The following is a 19,261-nucleotide window of genomic DNA, read 5'->3' as shown; positions in this document are numbered from 1 at the left end:
ATACATGGAGGGAAAAATAGTAACAAAATTCTCATTGGGGTCTGTTACAAACATGGGATGTGGTGTAACCCCCGTGCAATATAGCACCTGTACATCATCAAATGAATGTGACTGTCCCTTCGACTGAAAGACTGGGTGACACTGTTCCTTATCATTGTATAGAAGAGTGATGATGTTTTTCTTTGCCTTTTCCTTGGGTGATCGGCATTGGCTGAATTGTGCACTACCCCGTATAAGCATTGTATTAATATGGTATTATTGAGTCAATCAGTATGGCTATAATATATAGGACTGCTTATGTTCTTGATAGATGTTTTTAGTTGTTAAACCTCAATATGACTGGCCACTACTGATAGTTTTCTGGTGTGGTTTTGTGCTTGGCATCATACTACTGTGCATTTTAATGTTTTTTTGTGTAATATTTTAGTGTAATTTCTTATTTTGTATTATTAAAGGTTAAGTTTTAATTCCACCTTTGCTAAATACAATACTAAAATCTAGTGGAAGATATACCCGCTGCTAAATTGTCTGCTATAAACCCCAAAATATAACAGAAATCATGGAAAGTCTACTACTAAAGCAGATAGATGAAGTTGCAACCCATAATGAGGTTCTTGTTAGGGGGGACTTTAATTGCCCGGATATTAACTGGGAAACAGAGACCTGTGAAACCCATAAAGGCAACAGGTTTCTGCTAATAACCAAGAAAAATTATCTTTCACAATTGGTGCAGAATCCAACCAGAGGAGCAGCACTTTTAGACCTAATACTATCTAATAGACCTCACAGAATAACAAATCTGCAGGTGGTCGGGCATCTAGGAAATAGCGACCACAATATTGTACAGTTTCACCTGTCTTTCACTAGGGGGACTTGTCAGGGAGTCACAAAAACACTGAACTTTAGGAAGGCAAAGTTTGACCAGCTTAGAGATGCCCTTAATCTGGTTGACTGGGACAATATCCTCAGAAATAAGAATACAGATAATAAATGGGAAATGTTCAAGAACATCCTAAATAGGCACTGTAAGCGGTTTATACCTTGTGGGAATAAACAAAAAACCAAAAGATAGTCGGCTCACCTGAATATCGGCTATTCCACACCTGTTCCTGCACGGAAAAGTTGAGCACTCAGTCCACAGAAAAATCGATGAATCCAGCAGGAATGTAGTAAAATCAGTAAATTTATTTCTCCATTTAAGACGCGTTTCGACTAACGTCTTAATCATGGTGAGACGCGTCAGAAGAACGCTGCCATGTGTGCATAATGCTGTAAGAAATTATAACTTATTTACAAGTGGTGTACCAAAGGATACAACCCTTTCCTTTTTTAAAAAAAAATGAAGAAATAAATTTACTGATTTTACTACATTCCTGCTGGATTCATCGATTTTTTTGTGGGAATAAAAGAACAAGAAATAGGAAAAACCCAATGTGGCTAAAGAAAGAAGTAAGAAGGGTAATTACCAGCAAAAAGAAAGCATTTAAACTACTAAAGCAGGATGGCACCGTTGAAGCTCTAAAAAACTATGAGGAAGAAAAAAACTTTATCAAAAAAACTAAAGCTGCCAAAAAAGGAAACAGAGAAGCACATAGCTAAGGAGAGTAAAACTGATCCCAAACTGTTCTTCAGCTATATCAATAGTAAAAGAATCATAAGGGAAAGTGTAGGACCCTTAACAAATTGTGAGGAAAGAATTGTTGTAGATGACGAGGAAAAAGCTAATATATTAAACACCTTCTTCTCCACAGTATTCAAGGTGGAAAATGAAATGTTAGGTAAAATGCTGAGAGACAAAGAAAACTCTATATTAAGGGTCACCAATCTAACCCAAGAAGAGGTGCGAAACCGGCTAAATAAGATTAAAACAGATAAATCTCCGGGTCCGGATGGCATACACCCACGAGTACTAAGAGAACTAAGTAATATAATAGGCAAGCCATTATTTCTTATTTTTAGGGACTCTATAGCGACGGGGTCTGTTCCACAGGACTGGCGCATAGCAAATGTGGTACCAATATTCAAAAAGGGCTCTAAAAGTGAACCTGGAAATTATAGGCCAGTAAGTCTAACCTCTACTGTTGGTAAAATATTTGAAGAGTTTCTGAGGGATGTTATTCTGGATTATCTCAATGAGAATAACTGTTTAACTCCATATCAGCATGGGTTTATGAGGAATCGCTCCTGTCAAACCAATCTAATCAGTTTTTATGAAGAGGTAAGCTATAGATTGGACCAATGTGAGTCATTGGACATGGTATATCTTGATTTTTCCAAAGCGCTTGATGCCGTTCCACACAAGAGGTTGGTACACAAAATGAGAATCCTGAGTCTGGGGGAAAATGTGTGTAAATGGGTAAGTAACTGGCTTAGTGATAGAAAGCAGAAGGTGGTTATAAATGGTATAGTCTCTAACTGGGTCGCTGTGACCAGTGGGGTACCGCAGGGGCGGTGTTGGGACCTGTTCTCTTCAACATATTTATTAACGATCTGGTAGAAGGTTTACACAGTAAAATATCAATATTTGCAGATTATACAAAACTATGTAAAGCTTACTGCTTTACATAGTTTTGTATCATCTCTACAAGAGAAGATAGTATTCTGCTACAGATGGATCTGGATAAGTTGGAAACTTGGGCCGAGAAGTGGCAGATGTGGTTTAACAATTATAAATGTAAGGTTATACACATGGGAAGAAGGAATCAACATCACCTTTACACACTGAACGGGAAACCACTGGGTAAATCTGACATGGAGAAGGACTTGGTGATCCTAGTTAATGATAAACTTACCTGAAGCAGCCAGTGTCAAGGAGCGGCTTGCAAGGCAAATAGGATCATGGGGTGCATTAAAGGAGGTTTGGATAGACATGATGAGAGCATTATGCTGCCTCTGTACAAATCCCTGGTTAGACCGCACATGGAGTACTGTGTCCAGTTTTGGGCACTGGTGCTCAGGAAGGATATAATGGAACTAGAGAGAGTACAAAGGAGGGCAACAAAATTAATAAAGGGGATTGGGGAACTGCAATACGCAGAGAGATTAGCCGAATTAGGATTATTTAGTCTAGAAAAAAGACTGCTGACGCTGAGGGGTGATCTAATAACCATGTATAAGTATATAAGGGACAATACAAATATCTGTCTGAGGATCTGTTTATACCAAGGAATGTGATGGTCACAAGGGGATATTCTCTGTGTCTGGAGGAGAGAAGGTTTTTCCACCAACATAGAAGAGGATTCTTTACTGTTAGGGCTTTGAGAATCTGGAATTCCTTGCCTGAGGAGGTGGTGATGGAGAACTCAGTTGAGGGATTCAAGAGAGGCCTGGATGTCTTCCTGGATAGTAACAGTATTGTATCTTATAGTTATTAGGTTCCTTAGAAGGGCGTAGATCTGGGGATTTATTCTGATGGAATATAGGCTGAACTGGATGGACAAATGTCTTGTTTTGGCCTTTGCTAACTATGTTACTATGTTACTATGTAATTTTGAGGGATCAATTTGTGTTAGGTCTTAGGGATATACTGCTGAAACAGGCACTGCTAGAAGAAATAAATTTACTGATTTTACTACATTCCTGCTGGATTCATCGATTTTTTTGTGGGAATAAAAGAACAAGAAATAGGAAAAACCCAATGTGGCTAAAGAAAGAAGTAAGAAGGGCAATTAACAGCAAAAAGAAAGCATTTAAACTACTAAAGCAGGATGGCACCGTTGAAGCTCTAAAAAACTATGAGGAAGAAAAAAACTTTATCAAAAAAACTAAAGCTGCCAAAAAAGGAAACAGAGAAGCACATAGCTAAGGAGAGTAAAACTGATCCCAAACTGTTCTTCAGCTATATCAATAGTAAAAGAATCATAAGGGAAAGTGTAGGACCCTTAACAAATTGTGAGGAAAGAATTGTTGTAGATGACGAGGAAAAAGCTAATATATTAAACACCTTCTTCTCCACAGTATTCAAGGTGGAAAATGAAATGTTAGGTAAAATGCTGAGAGACAAAGAAAACTCTATATTAAGGGTCACCAATCTAACCCAAGAAGAGGTGCGAAACCGGCTAAATAAGATTAAAACAGATAAATCTCCGGGTCCGGATGGCATACACCCACGAGTACTAAGAGAACTAAGTAATGTAATAGATAAACCATTATTTCTTATTTTTAGGGACTCTATAGCGACGGGGTCTGTTCCACAGGACTGGCGCATAGCAAATGTGGTACCAATATTCAAAAAGGGCTCTAAAAGTGAACCTGGAAATTATAGGCCAGTAAGTCTAACCTCTACTGTTGGTAAAATATTTGAAGAGTTTCTGAGGGATGTTATTCTGGATTATCTCAATGAGAATAACTGTTTAACTCCATATCAGCATGGGTTTATGAGGAATCGCTCCTGTCAAACCAATCTAATCAGTTTTTATGAAGAGGTAAGCTATAGATTGGACCAATGTGAGTCATTGGACATGGTATATCTTGATTTTTCCAAAGCGCTTGATGCCGTTCCACACAAGAGGTTGGTACACAAAATGAGAATCCTGAGTCTGGGGGAAAATGTGTGTAAATGGGTAAGTAACTGGCTTAGTGATAGAAAGCAGAGGGTGGTTATAAATGGTATAGTCTCTAACTGGGTCGCTGTGACCAGTGGGGTACCGCAGGGGCGGTGTTGGGACCTGTTCTCTTCAACATATTTATTAACGATCTGGTAGAAGGTTTACACAGTAAAATATCAATATTTGCAGATTATACAAAACTATGTAAAGCTTACTGCTTTACATAGTTTTGTATCATCTCTACAAGAGAAGATAGTATTCTGCTACAGATGGATCTGGATAAGTTGGAAACTTGGGCCGAGAAGTGGCAGATGTGGTTTAACAATTATAAATGTAAGGTTATACACATGGGAAGAAGGAATCAACATCACCTTTACACACTGAACGGGAAACCACTGGGTAAATCTGACATGGAGAAGGACTTGGTGATCCTAGTTAATGATAAACTTACCTGAAGCAGCCAGTGTCAAGGAGCGGCTTGCAAGGCAAATAGGATCATGGGGTGCATTAAAGGAGGTTTGGATAGACATGATGAGAGCATTATGCTGCCTCTGTACAAATCCCTGGTTAGACCGCACATGGAGCACTGTGTACAGTTTTGGGCACCAGTGCTCAGGAAGGATATAATGGAACTAGAGAGAGTACAAAGGAGGGCAACAAAATTAATAAAGGGGATTGGGGAACTGCAATACGCAGAGAGATTAGCCGAATTAGGATTATTTAGTCTAGAAAAAAGACTGCTGACGCTGAGGGGTGATCTAATAACCATGTATAAGTATATAAGGGACAATACAAATATCTGTCTGAGGATCTGTTTATACCAAGGAATGTGATGGTCACAAGGGGATATTCTCTGTGTCTGGAGGAGAGAAGGTTTTTCCACCAACATAGAAGAGGATTCTTTACTGTTAGGGCTTTGAGAATCTGGAATTCCTTGCCTGAGGAGGTGGTGATGGAGAACTCAGTTGAGGGATTCAAGAGAGGCCTGGATGTCTTCCTGGATAGTAACAGTATTGTATCTTATAGTTATTAGGTTCCTTAGAAGGGCGTAGATCTGGGGATTTATTCTGATGGAATATAGGCTGAACTGGATGGACAAATGTCTTGTTTTGGCCTTTGCTAACTATGTTACTATGTTACTATGTAATTTTGAGGGATCAATTTGTGTTAGGTCTTAGGGATATACTGCTGAAACAGGCACTGCTAGAACGCTTGCAAGCTAGCCCACGTATGACCTTCTTAGAGGAAGAGGCGGAGGCATGTGTAAGGGAAAAGGAGCAGGGGATGATGGCCCTGGCTGGGATGGTCCGTAGCAACGAAGTACCTACCTCACCTGCAGTGGAGCCGGAGTGGGCTCGAGAGATCCGGAAAGAGATACAAGAGATGCGAAGAGAATGGTCCAGTCTCAGGAGAGACCCTGTTCTAGCTCAAGAGCCACAGAGAGAAGTCCCCTGAATTAGAGATGAAAGTGATACTGGATCTCGCCATACTACCGGGCCTCGTCAAGGAGTGAGACCCCGTGATGCCGAAGGAGGACTGATGTGTTTCTATTGTGGAAAGACAGGACATTACGCTCAAGGCTGTGCAAGTCGGAGACAGCCCCCACTAAGGCAGCAGTTAAACTTGTGAGTTCCGTGGCTGGGGGATGCAACCCGGAGCCGGAGAGATGGAAGAAGGAGAGATGAAGTCTCAAAAATATAGTTTCAGCAAGCCCTACAGTCTGGGCCAATGTAAATGGGCGGGCTGTTCCCTGTCTGATCGACAGCGGGTCAAAAGTGACTAATCTGCCAGAAACCTACTTCAGACAATACTTTCCAGAGGTCTCATGGCCAGAGTGGGGACCCGTAATAAGATTAACAGTTGCCATCCAGTTGCCAATTCCAATCGCAGAAGTGGTATGGATGGAGATTAAAGTATGCAGGAAGGATGTAGGTCGTAAGAGTGTCATGTTGGTCACAGGAGATGTTTGTCGTGGGCCCGTAATAAACATGGGAATGAATGTGCTGAAAGAAATGGGATAGCTTTTGATTAGTGAGCTGCAGGAACTCTTCTTGAACCAATGTAGCCCACGAACCCCTCAATGGAAGGTGTTTCAAAGGCTAATCCAAGCAGTTCAGGCCCAGGAAACGTCAGGAGATGGAAAAGTCTTAGGGAAAGTGATGGTACCAGCGGCTGCCAAAATTACCTTACTGCCCAGCCAGACAGTGATCTCATTGCCAGTGCGAGCATGTACTCCTCTGGAGGAAGTGGAAGTGCAAATCGAGCCAACAGCAATGGATCAAATACCTCCTGGATTGCTCGTCGCTCGGACCCTAGCTACAGTTCGAGACAGCAACATTGAAGTGTAATGTGTCAATCTGGGGACCAAAAGTCTCACCCTTCTACCTAAGAGTGAAGTGGCCCAAATCCTGGTCATGCTGGAGAAGCTAATGCCTTCGAAGTAGTTCAACTGGCCGTTGTGCAGGGAGATCCCAGGTCTCTAGCAGTTACAGCAACACCGGAGCCTCCATCTAGTAACAAAAGAGAGGGTCGCAGAATTTTAGAATGGATGTGGGCTTAATTGATGGGACTATCACCTCAATAAGTAAGCAAGTAGAGGAGGTACTGGAGTGCTAGCAGGAGGTCTTTGCTTGCCATGAAGATGACTTCAGTTGTACTCAGGCGGTCGCTCATGAAATTCCTACTGGGAATGCCTCACCAGTCCGAAGCGATATCGTCAAATACCTCCCCAGATGTATAAAGAGGTAAAGGAAATGCTGGCTCATATGCCAGTGATACGAGAGAGTCAGAGCCCGTGGGCGTACCCCATTGTGCTGGTCCTTAAAAAAGATGGAACTCTGCGGTTCTGTGTCGATTATAGGCGGCTGAACGCCTGCACAGTGCAAGACTCTTATCCGATGCCCTGAATTGAGGAATCCCTCTCTGCCCTGGGACGGGCTAAGTATTTTTCCACCCTTGATTTTGCTAGCAGGTACTGGCAGGTGCCCAAGGCAGAACATGACCAGCCAAAAACAGCATTTGTATTGCCCATGGGACTGTTCGAGTTCAATCGTATGACATTTGGTCTGACTAATGCACCAGGGAGATTCCAGCGCTTAATAGAGAGGTGTCTGGGAGATTTAAATTTTGAGGCCACCTTGATCCACCTTGATGACATCATCGTCTACGCTCCCACCTTTGAGGAACACCTACAGCGACTTAAACAAGTGCTGAGCCTGTTGCAGAGTCATTGCCTGAAAGTTAAGCCACAGAAATGTCATCTATTCCGTAAGCAGATTGAGTATTTGGGGCATATTGTGTCAAGTGAAGAGTCAGACCTGCATGAGAGAAAGTGGCGGCGGTGCAAGAATGGCCCACTCCTACAATGGTGAAAGATGTATGGGCTTTCTCAGGGCTTACTGGCTACTACAGGAGATTTGTGAAAGACTACACCTGTATAACGAACCCCTTGTTGGAACTGTCAAAGGGAGTGTCGGCCGGCTCAAGGAACCGAACCATACAGTGGGAAACCTAGAGGTGAAAGGAAGCTACAGCTTCCTCATTTCTGCCCGGATCGTTGGCTAGGGCAGAGGCAATGTGAAAGAGGGGCACTGCCATACCACCCGGATGGGAGAGGTTTGTTGCCCCTGATAAAAGACTGAGCAGAGGAAGGGACAAGGATCCAGCGTGGCCTGAGAGGACTCAAGAAGGGGTCCCAATGACCAAGGACTAAGGACAAAGGATTGAGGAATTGCAACATCGGCCCCCTGGACTTTGGAGGGGTCCCCTCTTTTGTAGGGTTAATCCCGGAACGTGGACTACTGCAGAACTTCAGGCCTCAGCAACTGCTGTGGGTGCAGTTGTGGAAAGGGCAGGGAGAGATCAGAGATTCAGTGTTGTACTCTTCTACTTCCATTCTACCCTTGTTCACTACTTCCATTCCTTCCTTGTTCATCCCTTCTATTCCATCCCTGTATATTAAAGTTATTCCCCCTTGGATAAGAGTTGCCTCCTGACTCTGCTTCGCCTGGACAATAGTGGCCCGGAGAAGGAAACAAGGTAACTCTGTTTGGGGAAAACAAATCAGCTTTGTATGTACAAAGCCAGGGCTGTTCGCTGATAGTGTGTTCAGTGGACTCTGTCTAAGTACTGTGCCTCTAAATTGCTCAGCCACAACTTGCCCCCCCCTCCTCCCCGGTGCCCTTGTTACATGTACAGTATATAACATCCAAACAGGAGCAGACATATTGGTGCAACCTGTGAAGCCCCACAGAGGCCTGAGAGGTAAGAGGGCCCACTTCACTTCTAAAGCAACAAGCAGATTTTGTCACAGACACATTACTGGACTGCAAAGGGCCCATACACTGTTATTGCACAGGGGGCCTTTTATGTCTGCCCACCATTGAGGCCTTCTGTAGACCCTCTGAAGTATATGTCTCTGACATCAAGTTAATTTATTAAACAGATATATTAACCTCTACAAATGTTCCAAAAAAATAATATACATCTAGATACCAAGGCTCAAATGGATGACAAAGCATCATGGCACCATGTCCAGAAAACTTCTAGTAGCGTTTCCTTACAGGAGGATCCAGTAGGCTTCTGTGAATTTCAGGTGAATTGCCAACTCTTCATGTTGTTTGGGGGTCTACCCTTTTTTTGGTGTCCACATGGACAGTCCAAGGATAATTGGTAAGAATTCTAAACTATGTTCTAAGGTCGGGGTCATGTCCTAACCCTAAGGTTTGTAGAAGACTTAAAAGGTCTCTGCCTCACCTGCGGAGATCAGTACTATAAATGACAAGTGATATGGGCATTTTTCAGATCGTTCATTGGTGATTAGGAGCTTCCAGTTACATTTCTGGTTGGAGGGACTTGGAAATAAAAGCCTTAGGAGGTTGAGGCTTTTGAACAGTTGCTCTTTTTCCCTCCCTTTAATTTTACTCTTTGTGTTGATTTGTTTTAACTGATGTGATAACACTTTGTACATTCCTAGACACTAAAATAACAATAATAATGTTTTTACTTACACCGTAGCCACCGGGCACCAGCGTGTCCATCTTTCTCAACAGTAGCCCATCTTTTTCTGCTACCAACAGCCATATAAAAAATCATCCACCCAACCTGAATTAGCATTAAAATGATCAGGAAGATCAACCGATCACTTTCGGAGAGGCCATTGATCTTTAGATAAGTTGCAAACATAAGAATAAGTCCAACGATGAAGATATTGATGCCATATTGACTGCTGGCAATCTCGCTGTTCTTATGCTTTCTTCTGGAAATCGATTTTTTGGTTCGCATATGCTGGTCAGATATTATAGGAGGAGGTGGTGGTGGAGGAGGAGGAGGTAATGTTATTTCATCTGCGATATCCATAATATTCAGAGAGATCCCATTCAGTGTGGAACTGGAATTTACTGTAGCATAGCCATTGTCTTCAGTCATGTCGGTAACCATTTAGATCAAGGAAATCCCTAAAATAAACCATAGAAGTTAAATAAGTGCACTCCAGACATCATACATGTGCAGCAGAGCCATGTCTATCACAATATAAAAATATCTAACCAAAGCTTCTATGTTTACACTTGTGTAGGACATTCTTTTGTCTGTTTTGTTTTACAGAACTGACAAAGGAAATTAACGTCAAAAGCCAATCCATTGCATAAGTGGTGCAAACTTGTGGAGCCCAAGTTGTTATCTTGGGGTAAGTCAAGGGTCCATTATTTGCTGTGGTGCACCACTCATAGCAGGAGACCACGCAACTACTAAGGGGACCATGAGTTGGGTAAGGTCAATGCTAAGAGGCACAACCATCACAATTTCAATGGTGTCTGTCTATCCGGGATGCAAATTCAGTTGAACACAATTGTGGGCCAGGGAGTCGTCCGCTCCCTGTTTCACCATTCAGCCTGTGCGTCTGAATGCAGAAGGTCTGATGATGCAGCACCGAGTCACAATCACATCAACAATCGAGATCATCATCATGTTATTATAACCTCAGATGCAATTCTACCAAATGCAACATCAATGTTCAACCAGGCCGAGGAATCACATGCAGGTGTTTTAAAAGTAATTCATCTTTCGGCCATCACACTTCCACCTGGACAGCCATTTGTTCTGGCTTTGGCCTTAATTTTAGTTCAACTTCTAATTTTGAATATTTCAGTGCTGCTAAAGATACTTTTTCGCTCATACGTAAATTGTTTCTTACAGAACACTTTTCTGAGGATTCATCCCACCCAGATGTTACTACAGCAATGGGACTACAAGCGCTACGGACATTAGAAGAGCTATTGTTGGAGCAGGGTGATCACAGAGTGATCAGTTCCCTTCCACTATTAAGAAATCTACCACCGTTCCTCCTCTCATCCTTTTGCCCAGCAATCAAGATATTTGTGTAAACAGTATGTGAAGATCTTGAAAAAAATGTTGTTCCAAATACAAAATGGTATCTTACTAAACAACAGAGATTAGCATTGGGTGAATGAAAGAGAATGAAAAACACAGAGCCCGATTCATCAAGATTGGTGCTGTTCACTCCGATCTTGATGGGGGGGGCGCGAAGAGCTGCACACCTCTTTACGAATCTGGATCTTCTGACAGTGACGTGTGCCTCAGAGTGCTATGCCAGAAATTTTACTTAAGTCGGGCCCTGGAGTGAGACTTATGGCATACAGTATGTCACAGCTCATCATGAATTAGACAATCTGTGGCATCATGCTCCCTCCATTCCCTCATCCCGCCCTAGCTCCACCTTTTTTAGCGCGGCTGGAAGAGACTGGCGTGAAGACGCCAAAAGTCTAAAAGTTTTGGCAACATGTTTAGGGGGGCATGCTGGAGTCAGACACTTCTGATTCATGAAGAGGTGCACATCTCTTCATAAAGTGGCACCGCCTGACGAGTTGTGTGCGTCTCAGAAATCTGCCATTTTTATTAGAGTGGAGGGCAAACAATGTTCATGGATCTATTTGAATGGTATAGCACTTTATTACTTACCTACATTTACCATGTCACAAAATATTCAATTTAACCAATACGGCATTATTCATCATATTGATATGGGCAGAATATCTTTTTGTACATTTATACAAGTGCTTCTCAATAAATTAGAATATCATCAAAAAGTTAATTTATTATATTTTTCAATACAAAAAAGTTAAACTCGTATATTATATAGAGTCATTACAAACAGAGTGATCTATTTCAAGTGTTTATTTCTGTTAATGTTAATGATTATGGCTTACAGCCAATGAAAACCCAAAAGTAATTATCTCAGTAAATTAGAATAATTAGCAAAAAAAAAACCTGCAAAGGCTTCCAAAGGATTTATTAAAAAGGTCCCTTATTCTGTTTCAGTAGGCACCACAATGATGGGGAAGACTGCTGACTTTACAGATGTCCAGAAGGCAGTCATTGACACACTCCACAAGGAGGTCATTGCTAAAGAAGCTGGCTGTTCACAAAGTGCTGTATCCAAGCATATTAATGGAAAGTTAAGTGGAAGGAAAAAGTGTGGTAGAAAAAGGTGCAGAAGCAACCGGGATAACTGCAGCCTTGAAAGGACTGTTAAGAAAAGGCCATTCGGAATTTTGGGAGAGATTCACAAGGAGCGGACTGCTGCTGGAGTCATTGCTTCAAGAGTCACCACACACAGACGTATCCAGGACATGGGCTACAAGTGTCACATTCCTTGTGTCAGGCCAATCATGACCAATAGACAACGTCAGAAGCGTCTTACCTGGGCCAAGGAGAGAAAGAACTGGACTGTTGTCAGTGGTCCAAGGTGTTGTTTTCAGATGAAAGTAAATTTTACATTTCATTTGGAAGTCATGGTTCCACAGTCTGGAGAAAGAGTGGAGAGGCCACAATCCAAGCTGCTGGAGGTCTAGTGTGAAGTTTCCACAATCAGTGATGGTTTGGGGAGCCATGTCATCTGCTGGTGTAGGACCACTGTGTTTTATCAAGACCAAAGTCAGAGCAGCCATCTACCAGGAAATTTTAGAGCACTTCATGCTTGCCTCTGCCGACAAGCTTTTTGGAGATGGAAATGTCATTCTCCAGCAGGACTTGGCACCTGTCCACACTGCCAAAAGTACCAATAACTGGTTTAAAAACAACAGTATCACTTGCCTGACCTAAACCCCGTAGAGAATCTATGGGATATTATCAAGAGGAAGATGAGAGATGCCAGACCCAACAATGCAGACGAGCTGAAGGCTGCTATCAAAGCAACCTGGGCTTCCATAACTCCTCAGCAGTACCACAGGCTGATCGCCTCCATGCCTCGCCGCTTTGATGCAGTAATTGATGCAAAAGGAGCCCTGACCAAGTACTGAGTGCATTTACTGGACATACATTTGAGTAGGCCAACATTTCAGATTTTAAAATAATTTTTCAAGCTGGTGTTATAAAGTATTCTAATTTATGGAGATAATGACTTTTTAGTTTTCAATGGCAGTAAGTAATCATCAACATTAACATAAATAAACATTTGAAATAGATCACTCTGTAATGACTTTATATAATATATGAGCTTCACTTTTTGTATTGAAGAACTGAAATAAATTAACTTTTTGATTATATTCTAATTTAGTGAGAAGTACCTGTCTATTGTGACAATGTCACTGGCAAAGTGCTGGAGGGGAGATACATCTCACTGAGACTATTAGCTTCAGTAATTTCAAACCCAGAAGTTTGCTCCAGCACACTCTGTGTTGAGAGGGGTTAATCGGCCAATGTAAGGGCTTGGTTTGTGGACAACCATAGAGCAGGTGGGAGGTTGTCCACCTTATCTCCACCCCAGGGTGTGGTCTAGGGTTTAAATAGCTGGCCTCCATAGGCAGTCAGCATTCAGTAGGCTTGGAGAGTGGAGCTCCAGTGCTATATGTCCTATTAAGGAAAGCTGAACCTTTGGATGCGGATTTCTCCTGAGCGGTCAGATCCCCGCAGACATATGGACAGTGATATACCATTTTGTTTTGTTTTCCTGTTTTGCCCTGTTTTTCTGTTTATTTTTGTTTCACCATGTACATAATAAACCCATGAAGGACTTAAAGAGACAACGTTTCTGTGCCTACCTCTGTGTACAGCTGAGAGAGCCAATGTATGACAATATATAATTATTTATTTATTTTTTCTGATGTGGAAACTTTATTATCAATTAAAGGGAATCTGCCACCAGGTTTCTGTTTTCTCATCTGAGTGCAGCATAATGTAGGAGAAGAGACCCTGATTCCAGCAATGTATCACTTAGATTACTGGGTGCAGCAGTTGAAACACAATCAGAGTTTATAGATGTAGCATGCAGCAGAGCTGAGAAAGCTGCCAAAGTCCACACCACAGCTTTCTGTTTACATAGCCTTTTCACAGTAAGCTATTTATCTCAGGAGGGGGCGTGGTTTGAGGGGGCGTGTTCTCACACACAATGTAGTCAAGGCAGTGATAATATCCTGGTGATAAAACATTTATTGTAAGGAAACAACACCACACAGCGTAATATGTGACACATGGCTGAAATGTGTGTCTCTGACAGATTCCATTTAATAGCTATATTATTGAATTCTGCATGGGCAGTTTATTTATTGATATATTGAACAATGGTCTTTGAAGTGATTGTTTACATCATGCACTTTAATGTTTATTTTATTCTTTACATCATGTTTTACAATAAGATATGCATCATGTATTTAATGCACTATGCACTTTATTGCTACTTAATTTAATGAGTTGCTGTCAACATTGCATAATTCAATAGTTATTCAACTACGATCACTCTGCCGGTCATTTTTTTAATGACACAGACATCTCTTTACTATTGCCTGCTGACATTGTTGCTATCCATGCATTGTGTTCCTCCACCTCCATTATTTTTTAACTCATTTTTGGTTGTTGTGTCAATAATTGATTTTTTTATTATTATTATTTTGCCTTGTCCGCTATAGGTTCTCACCCACCTCTCTTTGGGGGCCATATCATAGTGGGTGATAAGAGGATTCAGTAGGGATACAGTATTTGTATTTGTGCTGCAATATATGTCCCTTTTCCTGTTTTTAAAGGTTGGGAGGTATGACCTTCTGTGACTCCACCTAGGTCCATGTCCACTGCGCCCAGCAATGTTTTTTTAAAATATATTATTAAAAACCCCTTTCATTTTTTGCTCCCCTTCTTCCCAGAGCCATAACTTTTTTATTTTTCCATCAATATGGCCCATGTGAGGGCTTGCTTTTCGCGGAACGAGTTGTCCTTTTGAACGTCCCCATTGGTTTTAACATATCGTGTACTGGAAAACAGGAAAAAATTCCAAGTGCGGTGAAATTCCACACTTGTTTTTTACTACGTTGGTCATTACGAGTTCATAGATACACATCTAGGTTCTTTTTTATCTAGGTGGTGAAAAACAAAAGCAAACTTTCTTAATTAGAAAAAATTAGCAACATTTTCCGATACCCGTAGCGTCTCCATTATTCATGATCTCGGGTAGGCTGAGGGCTTATTTTTTTGTGGGCCGAGCTGACATTTTTAATGATACCATTTTGGTGCAGATACTATCATTTGATCGCCCGTTATTGCATTTTAATGCAATGTTGTGGCGACCAAAAAAAATGTAATTCTGGCATTTTGACTTTTTTTTCTTGCTACCCCATTTAGCGATCAGGTTAATCCTTTTATTATTGATAGATCAGGCGATTCTGAACGAGGCAAAACCAAATATGTGTAGGTTTGATTTTTTTATTGTTTTATTTTCAAAGGGGGGGTGATTTGAACTTTCATATTTTTTTATTTTTGTTATATTTTTAAAAACATTTTTTTCACTCTTGGCATGCTACAATAGTCTCCATGGGAGACTAAAAGCTGCCATAGCCCGATTGGCTCTGCTACATACAGGCAATGATCAGATCGCCTGCATGTAGCAGAATACCTCACTTGCTATGAGCGCCGACCACCGGGGTTAATATATATATTATATTTAATATATGTAGGAGGGTGGCCTATTATGGGGACCCATGAGTTCTCTGTATGTGTATGTGTCTGGTTACTGTATTTGTTCATTTATAGAATGGAAGAAAAAGCGCAGTGTGCAGAACTTTTCCTGTTCTAAAAACTAATACATAGCGGAGCGCAGACAGACCCCCATAATAATCAATAAGACCCCTCCACTTGCATTGCTGATGTAATGTAACCGTTACGGACATTAAATCTGTTTGTACCTAAAAACGGAATGTCCCAATGCAAGTGTGAACATAGTCCAATATTAGAATTGCACACAAGATGCAAACCTAGATGATCAATCTTGCACTTTCTGTGTACAAAGTGATCAATAAATGCTCCCAATATACCGTAACATAAACATCATAATAACATAGCACATGCCATGTACTCAGGGGTAATTACATATTTAATACTGCTAAGGGAATAGACTGTTTTTATGGAAAAAGCCCATAAATATTGCCAATTCAATACTCCCTCATGGAGAAATACCCATAATTTCCCTTTTTTCCATAATCTCATGATAATACCAAGGCTTGTGCATGGGGAAAAAAAGAATGTCAGCAATTGACTGGCAATAAAGTCAGGATTATTTTTCTTTTTATTTGCTTTAGTTTTATTAAAGGGAATCAGTCAGCAGGTTTTTGTAATTTAATCTGAGAGCAGCATAATGTAGAGGCAGATACCCCCTGATTTTGGACTTTTTTGCTGCAGTTTCAGTAAAATCAGTATTTTATCAGCAGAAGATTATTACTAGAGGACTAGTTGTCTTGTGCCATGTAGTCCCCCTGCTTTGTATAAGACCACCCACACCACTGATTGGCAGCTTTCTGTCTATGCAAATAGTACACAGAAAGTAGCCAATAGGTGTTGTGGGCGGAGTGATACAGAGCTCAGCATTAGAGAACTGGTAGATCTGCAGGCATTATATCAAAACTGCAGCAAGTAGTCCAGTAAGTGACACATCACTGGAATCAGGGTCTCTGCCCCTTCATTACACTGCTATCAGATTACATAACAAAAACTTTATGACAGATTTACTTTTAGGACTATTTTTACACAGGAGCCAACAGATTTCACGTATATAGGGGAAATGTATAACGACATTCAGACAGTGTTAATGCCATGGCTAAAGTTTGCTAAGGAATAACAAACCGCGCTGTACTCACACTCCGAGTCTCCACCGCTATCTGTCATTGGCTGCAGCACTGACATCATGTCAACAGCGCAGCAGCCAATCAGTGATCTCAGCAGCTATAAAAGGGGGTGTGCTACTGACACTGAGCTCATTGATTGGCTGCCGCACTGTCGAAGATCCATCTGCACCGCAGTCAATGCCAGACACTAGGAGCATTGGAGAAAATTCACCGGTGGACCTGGGGAAGGTGAAAATACCCAATGTGTTGTTTTAAGAAACTACAGTAGAACATTGTCAGAAAGGGGATGGCAATGTAAATAAAAGATCAAATCACCAGTTATTAAAGTCTAATATGCACAGAAAACAGGATCCGACCATTCGTGTAGATACAAAGAAAAAATGTAGAAAAAATTATTCCAGCTCCTGGCAAAACATCACTTTTATTCCATATTAAATGATAAAATTTAATTCACAGTGGCAAGAAAAAGCAACGCGTTTCGAATGTAGTCCAACGTTCTTTGTGAAATCACAAATTTGTGATTTTATTTGCAATTTTCTTTTTCCTGTTTTCCTTTCTTCAATCATATGGTATGTGTGAGTATGTTTTGTCTGACTCGTCCACCTATTATTTAAAGCTGTTGGGTAATTTTCATTTTTTTAAGTTTTAACAAAGAAAGTTCGAAACGCGTCGCTTTTTTGTCTTACCCCTTTGGATAAAATTGTAACATTTAATATGGAATAAAAGTGAGCTGGAATACCTTTTCCTATCATTTTTCTTTGTATCTACAAAGGGACAACCCCTATCAAAAAGCATCAGTGAATCAGGACGAAACTCGGATGGAAAACTGAAGTACAAAGTCTGTTTTCCATGTTTCGACTGTTCTGTATGGATCTTCGTTGACTTTAATGGTTGACTTTAACAGTTGAGAATAGGACATGTTCGGAGTCTCATGGACCGGGGCTTGAATCCCTTTTTAAGATGAATGTGTGCATGGATCTATGAAACTTTACGATGAACGTATCACATGGATGTGTGAATGTAGCCTTAGAGATAGACAATCCATCTAATCTACTTGCTTTAACACAGACCTATCGATTGTATACTGCTGGATATTATCTCCCTATACCCTCTGGCCATTAATCTCCCTACCCTACACCCGTCGTATAGAATTTTGCATAGTATTGTTATATTATATTTGTATTTTAATTGACTGATTTCTAGGACTTTTCATAGTTGGAGGAGTATGCAATAAATGTACCTTTATGGGTGGAACTTAAGTCAAAGGTTGGATTTGATGGGAGCTTGTGGTTGGATTATGTTATAAAGATTTCATCATTTGTGTTACAAAATTTTTCATCTGATCTATAATAAAGATGGCCATGGGCAATTTTTCCTACGTCGTCTCATATAATATGACTCTCGGCATTCGGCCTCATTCAGAAGTCAGTTTTCCCTGTACGAGTTTTATCTGGGTTTTTTACGGATTGCACTTGTGCCTATGATCATCTATGGCTGCGTTTCTCAACTCCAGTCCTCAAGACCCACCAACAGGTCATGTTTTCAGGATTTCCTTAGTATTGCATAGGTGATAGAATTAATGCTTGAGCAGGTGATGAAATTATCACCTGTGCAATACTAAGGATATCCTGAAAACTTGACCTGTTGGTGGGTCTTGAGGACTGGAGTTGAGAACACTGATCTATGGGGATGTTGACATGTGAGACTTTTTCCTCGAACCAAGTAGTCTCTGCAAAATTATGGAGACTTGTCCGATATTGATCCGAGGGTTGGATCAAAAATGTCAATGCATGTCTATGGGTCCATGAAAAAATCGGATAGCACTCGTGTTGTGTTTTTCATGGACTGATAGGAGAAGGTGGAGACACTTTTTTTTCCCATCAGAGAAAAAGTGATTGACGAAAATCTGATGAAATTTTGATGAAAATCAATGATGAAACTTGTCCCGTTTTTCTCGTACGTGAAAAAAAATTGATACCTGAATTGGGTCTTAAGGGAATATGATTTATAATCCCATCATAGTCATGCAAAAGTTGGCAAACGGCCATCATCCTTGATTCATTCAGTTATATACTCAATTTTAATTGCACCCCCATCCTAATTGCTTCATAGGCCACTTCCTACATCTGCTGACTCTTCTCATCGGTCCTGATGTTATATTATTATATATTGGGTGATTTTAAAACTGTCTTTAAAGAAAAAGTTGACCCATAAGATATCACTAAAACCCAGACCTCGTTCTCTTTTTATGAACATAAATTTGTTATAGAAACAATTATGAGGAACATAAAAAAAACCTTCTTCTTGACCCATCCACCAGGTATATTTTGTTCTGCCGATGTACCATGTATTCTGCTATACATTGTACCCAAGATATGGAATACTGCATAGCACGATGATGGATCAGTGTTAGTACTTATAAAATCAAGAAAAGATTATCAAATCCTGTCCCAGGTTCAAGGTAAATCATCTTCCTTACCTGACTGATGAGATGAAGAATTCCCCTGTGGATCTTCTGACCTGGTAGAGCTGGTTCATGCCTTCTGAGTAATTTCTGCGTTTGATCCCTTTTAAATACATTCCCTAGGT

At 40.8% G+C, this 19,261-nt stretch overlaps 1 protein-coding gene across 1 annotated transcript in view; it reads right to left on the bottom strand.

The window, feature by feature from the left end:
- The window catches only part of LOC143793295 (proton channel OTOP1-like), a 136,741-nt gene that overhangs the window by 98,401 nt on the left and 19,079 nt on the right, over positions 1-19,261 (bottom strand). The window contains exons 2-3 of the mRNA XM_077280145.1: positions 19,152-19,255; positions 9,557-10,003 (exon numbers count right to left, since the gene is read on the bottom strand). Of these exons, the coding sequence (XP_077136260.1) occupies positions 9,557-9,986 (430 nt within the window). The 5' untranslated portion in view covers positions 9,987-10,003; positions 19,152-19,255. The remainder of the gene's footprint in view (positions 1-9,556; positions 10,004-19,151; positions 19,256-19,261) is intronic.

This window comes from Ranitomeya variabilis, chromosome 1, assembly GCF_051348905.1.
Source record: "Ranitomeya variabilis isolate aRanVar5 chromosome 1, aRanVar5.hap1, whole genome shotgun sequence".
Classification (NCBI taxonomy): domain Eukaryota; kingdom Metazoa; phylum Chordata; class Amphibia; order Anura; family Dendrobatidae; genus Ranitomeya; species Ranitomeya variabilis.
The sequence above is the reverse complement of the archived record's forward strand: the minus strand, read 5'-3'. Positions and strand labels throughout refer to the sequence as shown.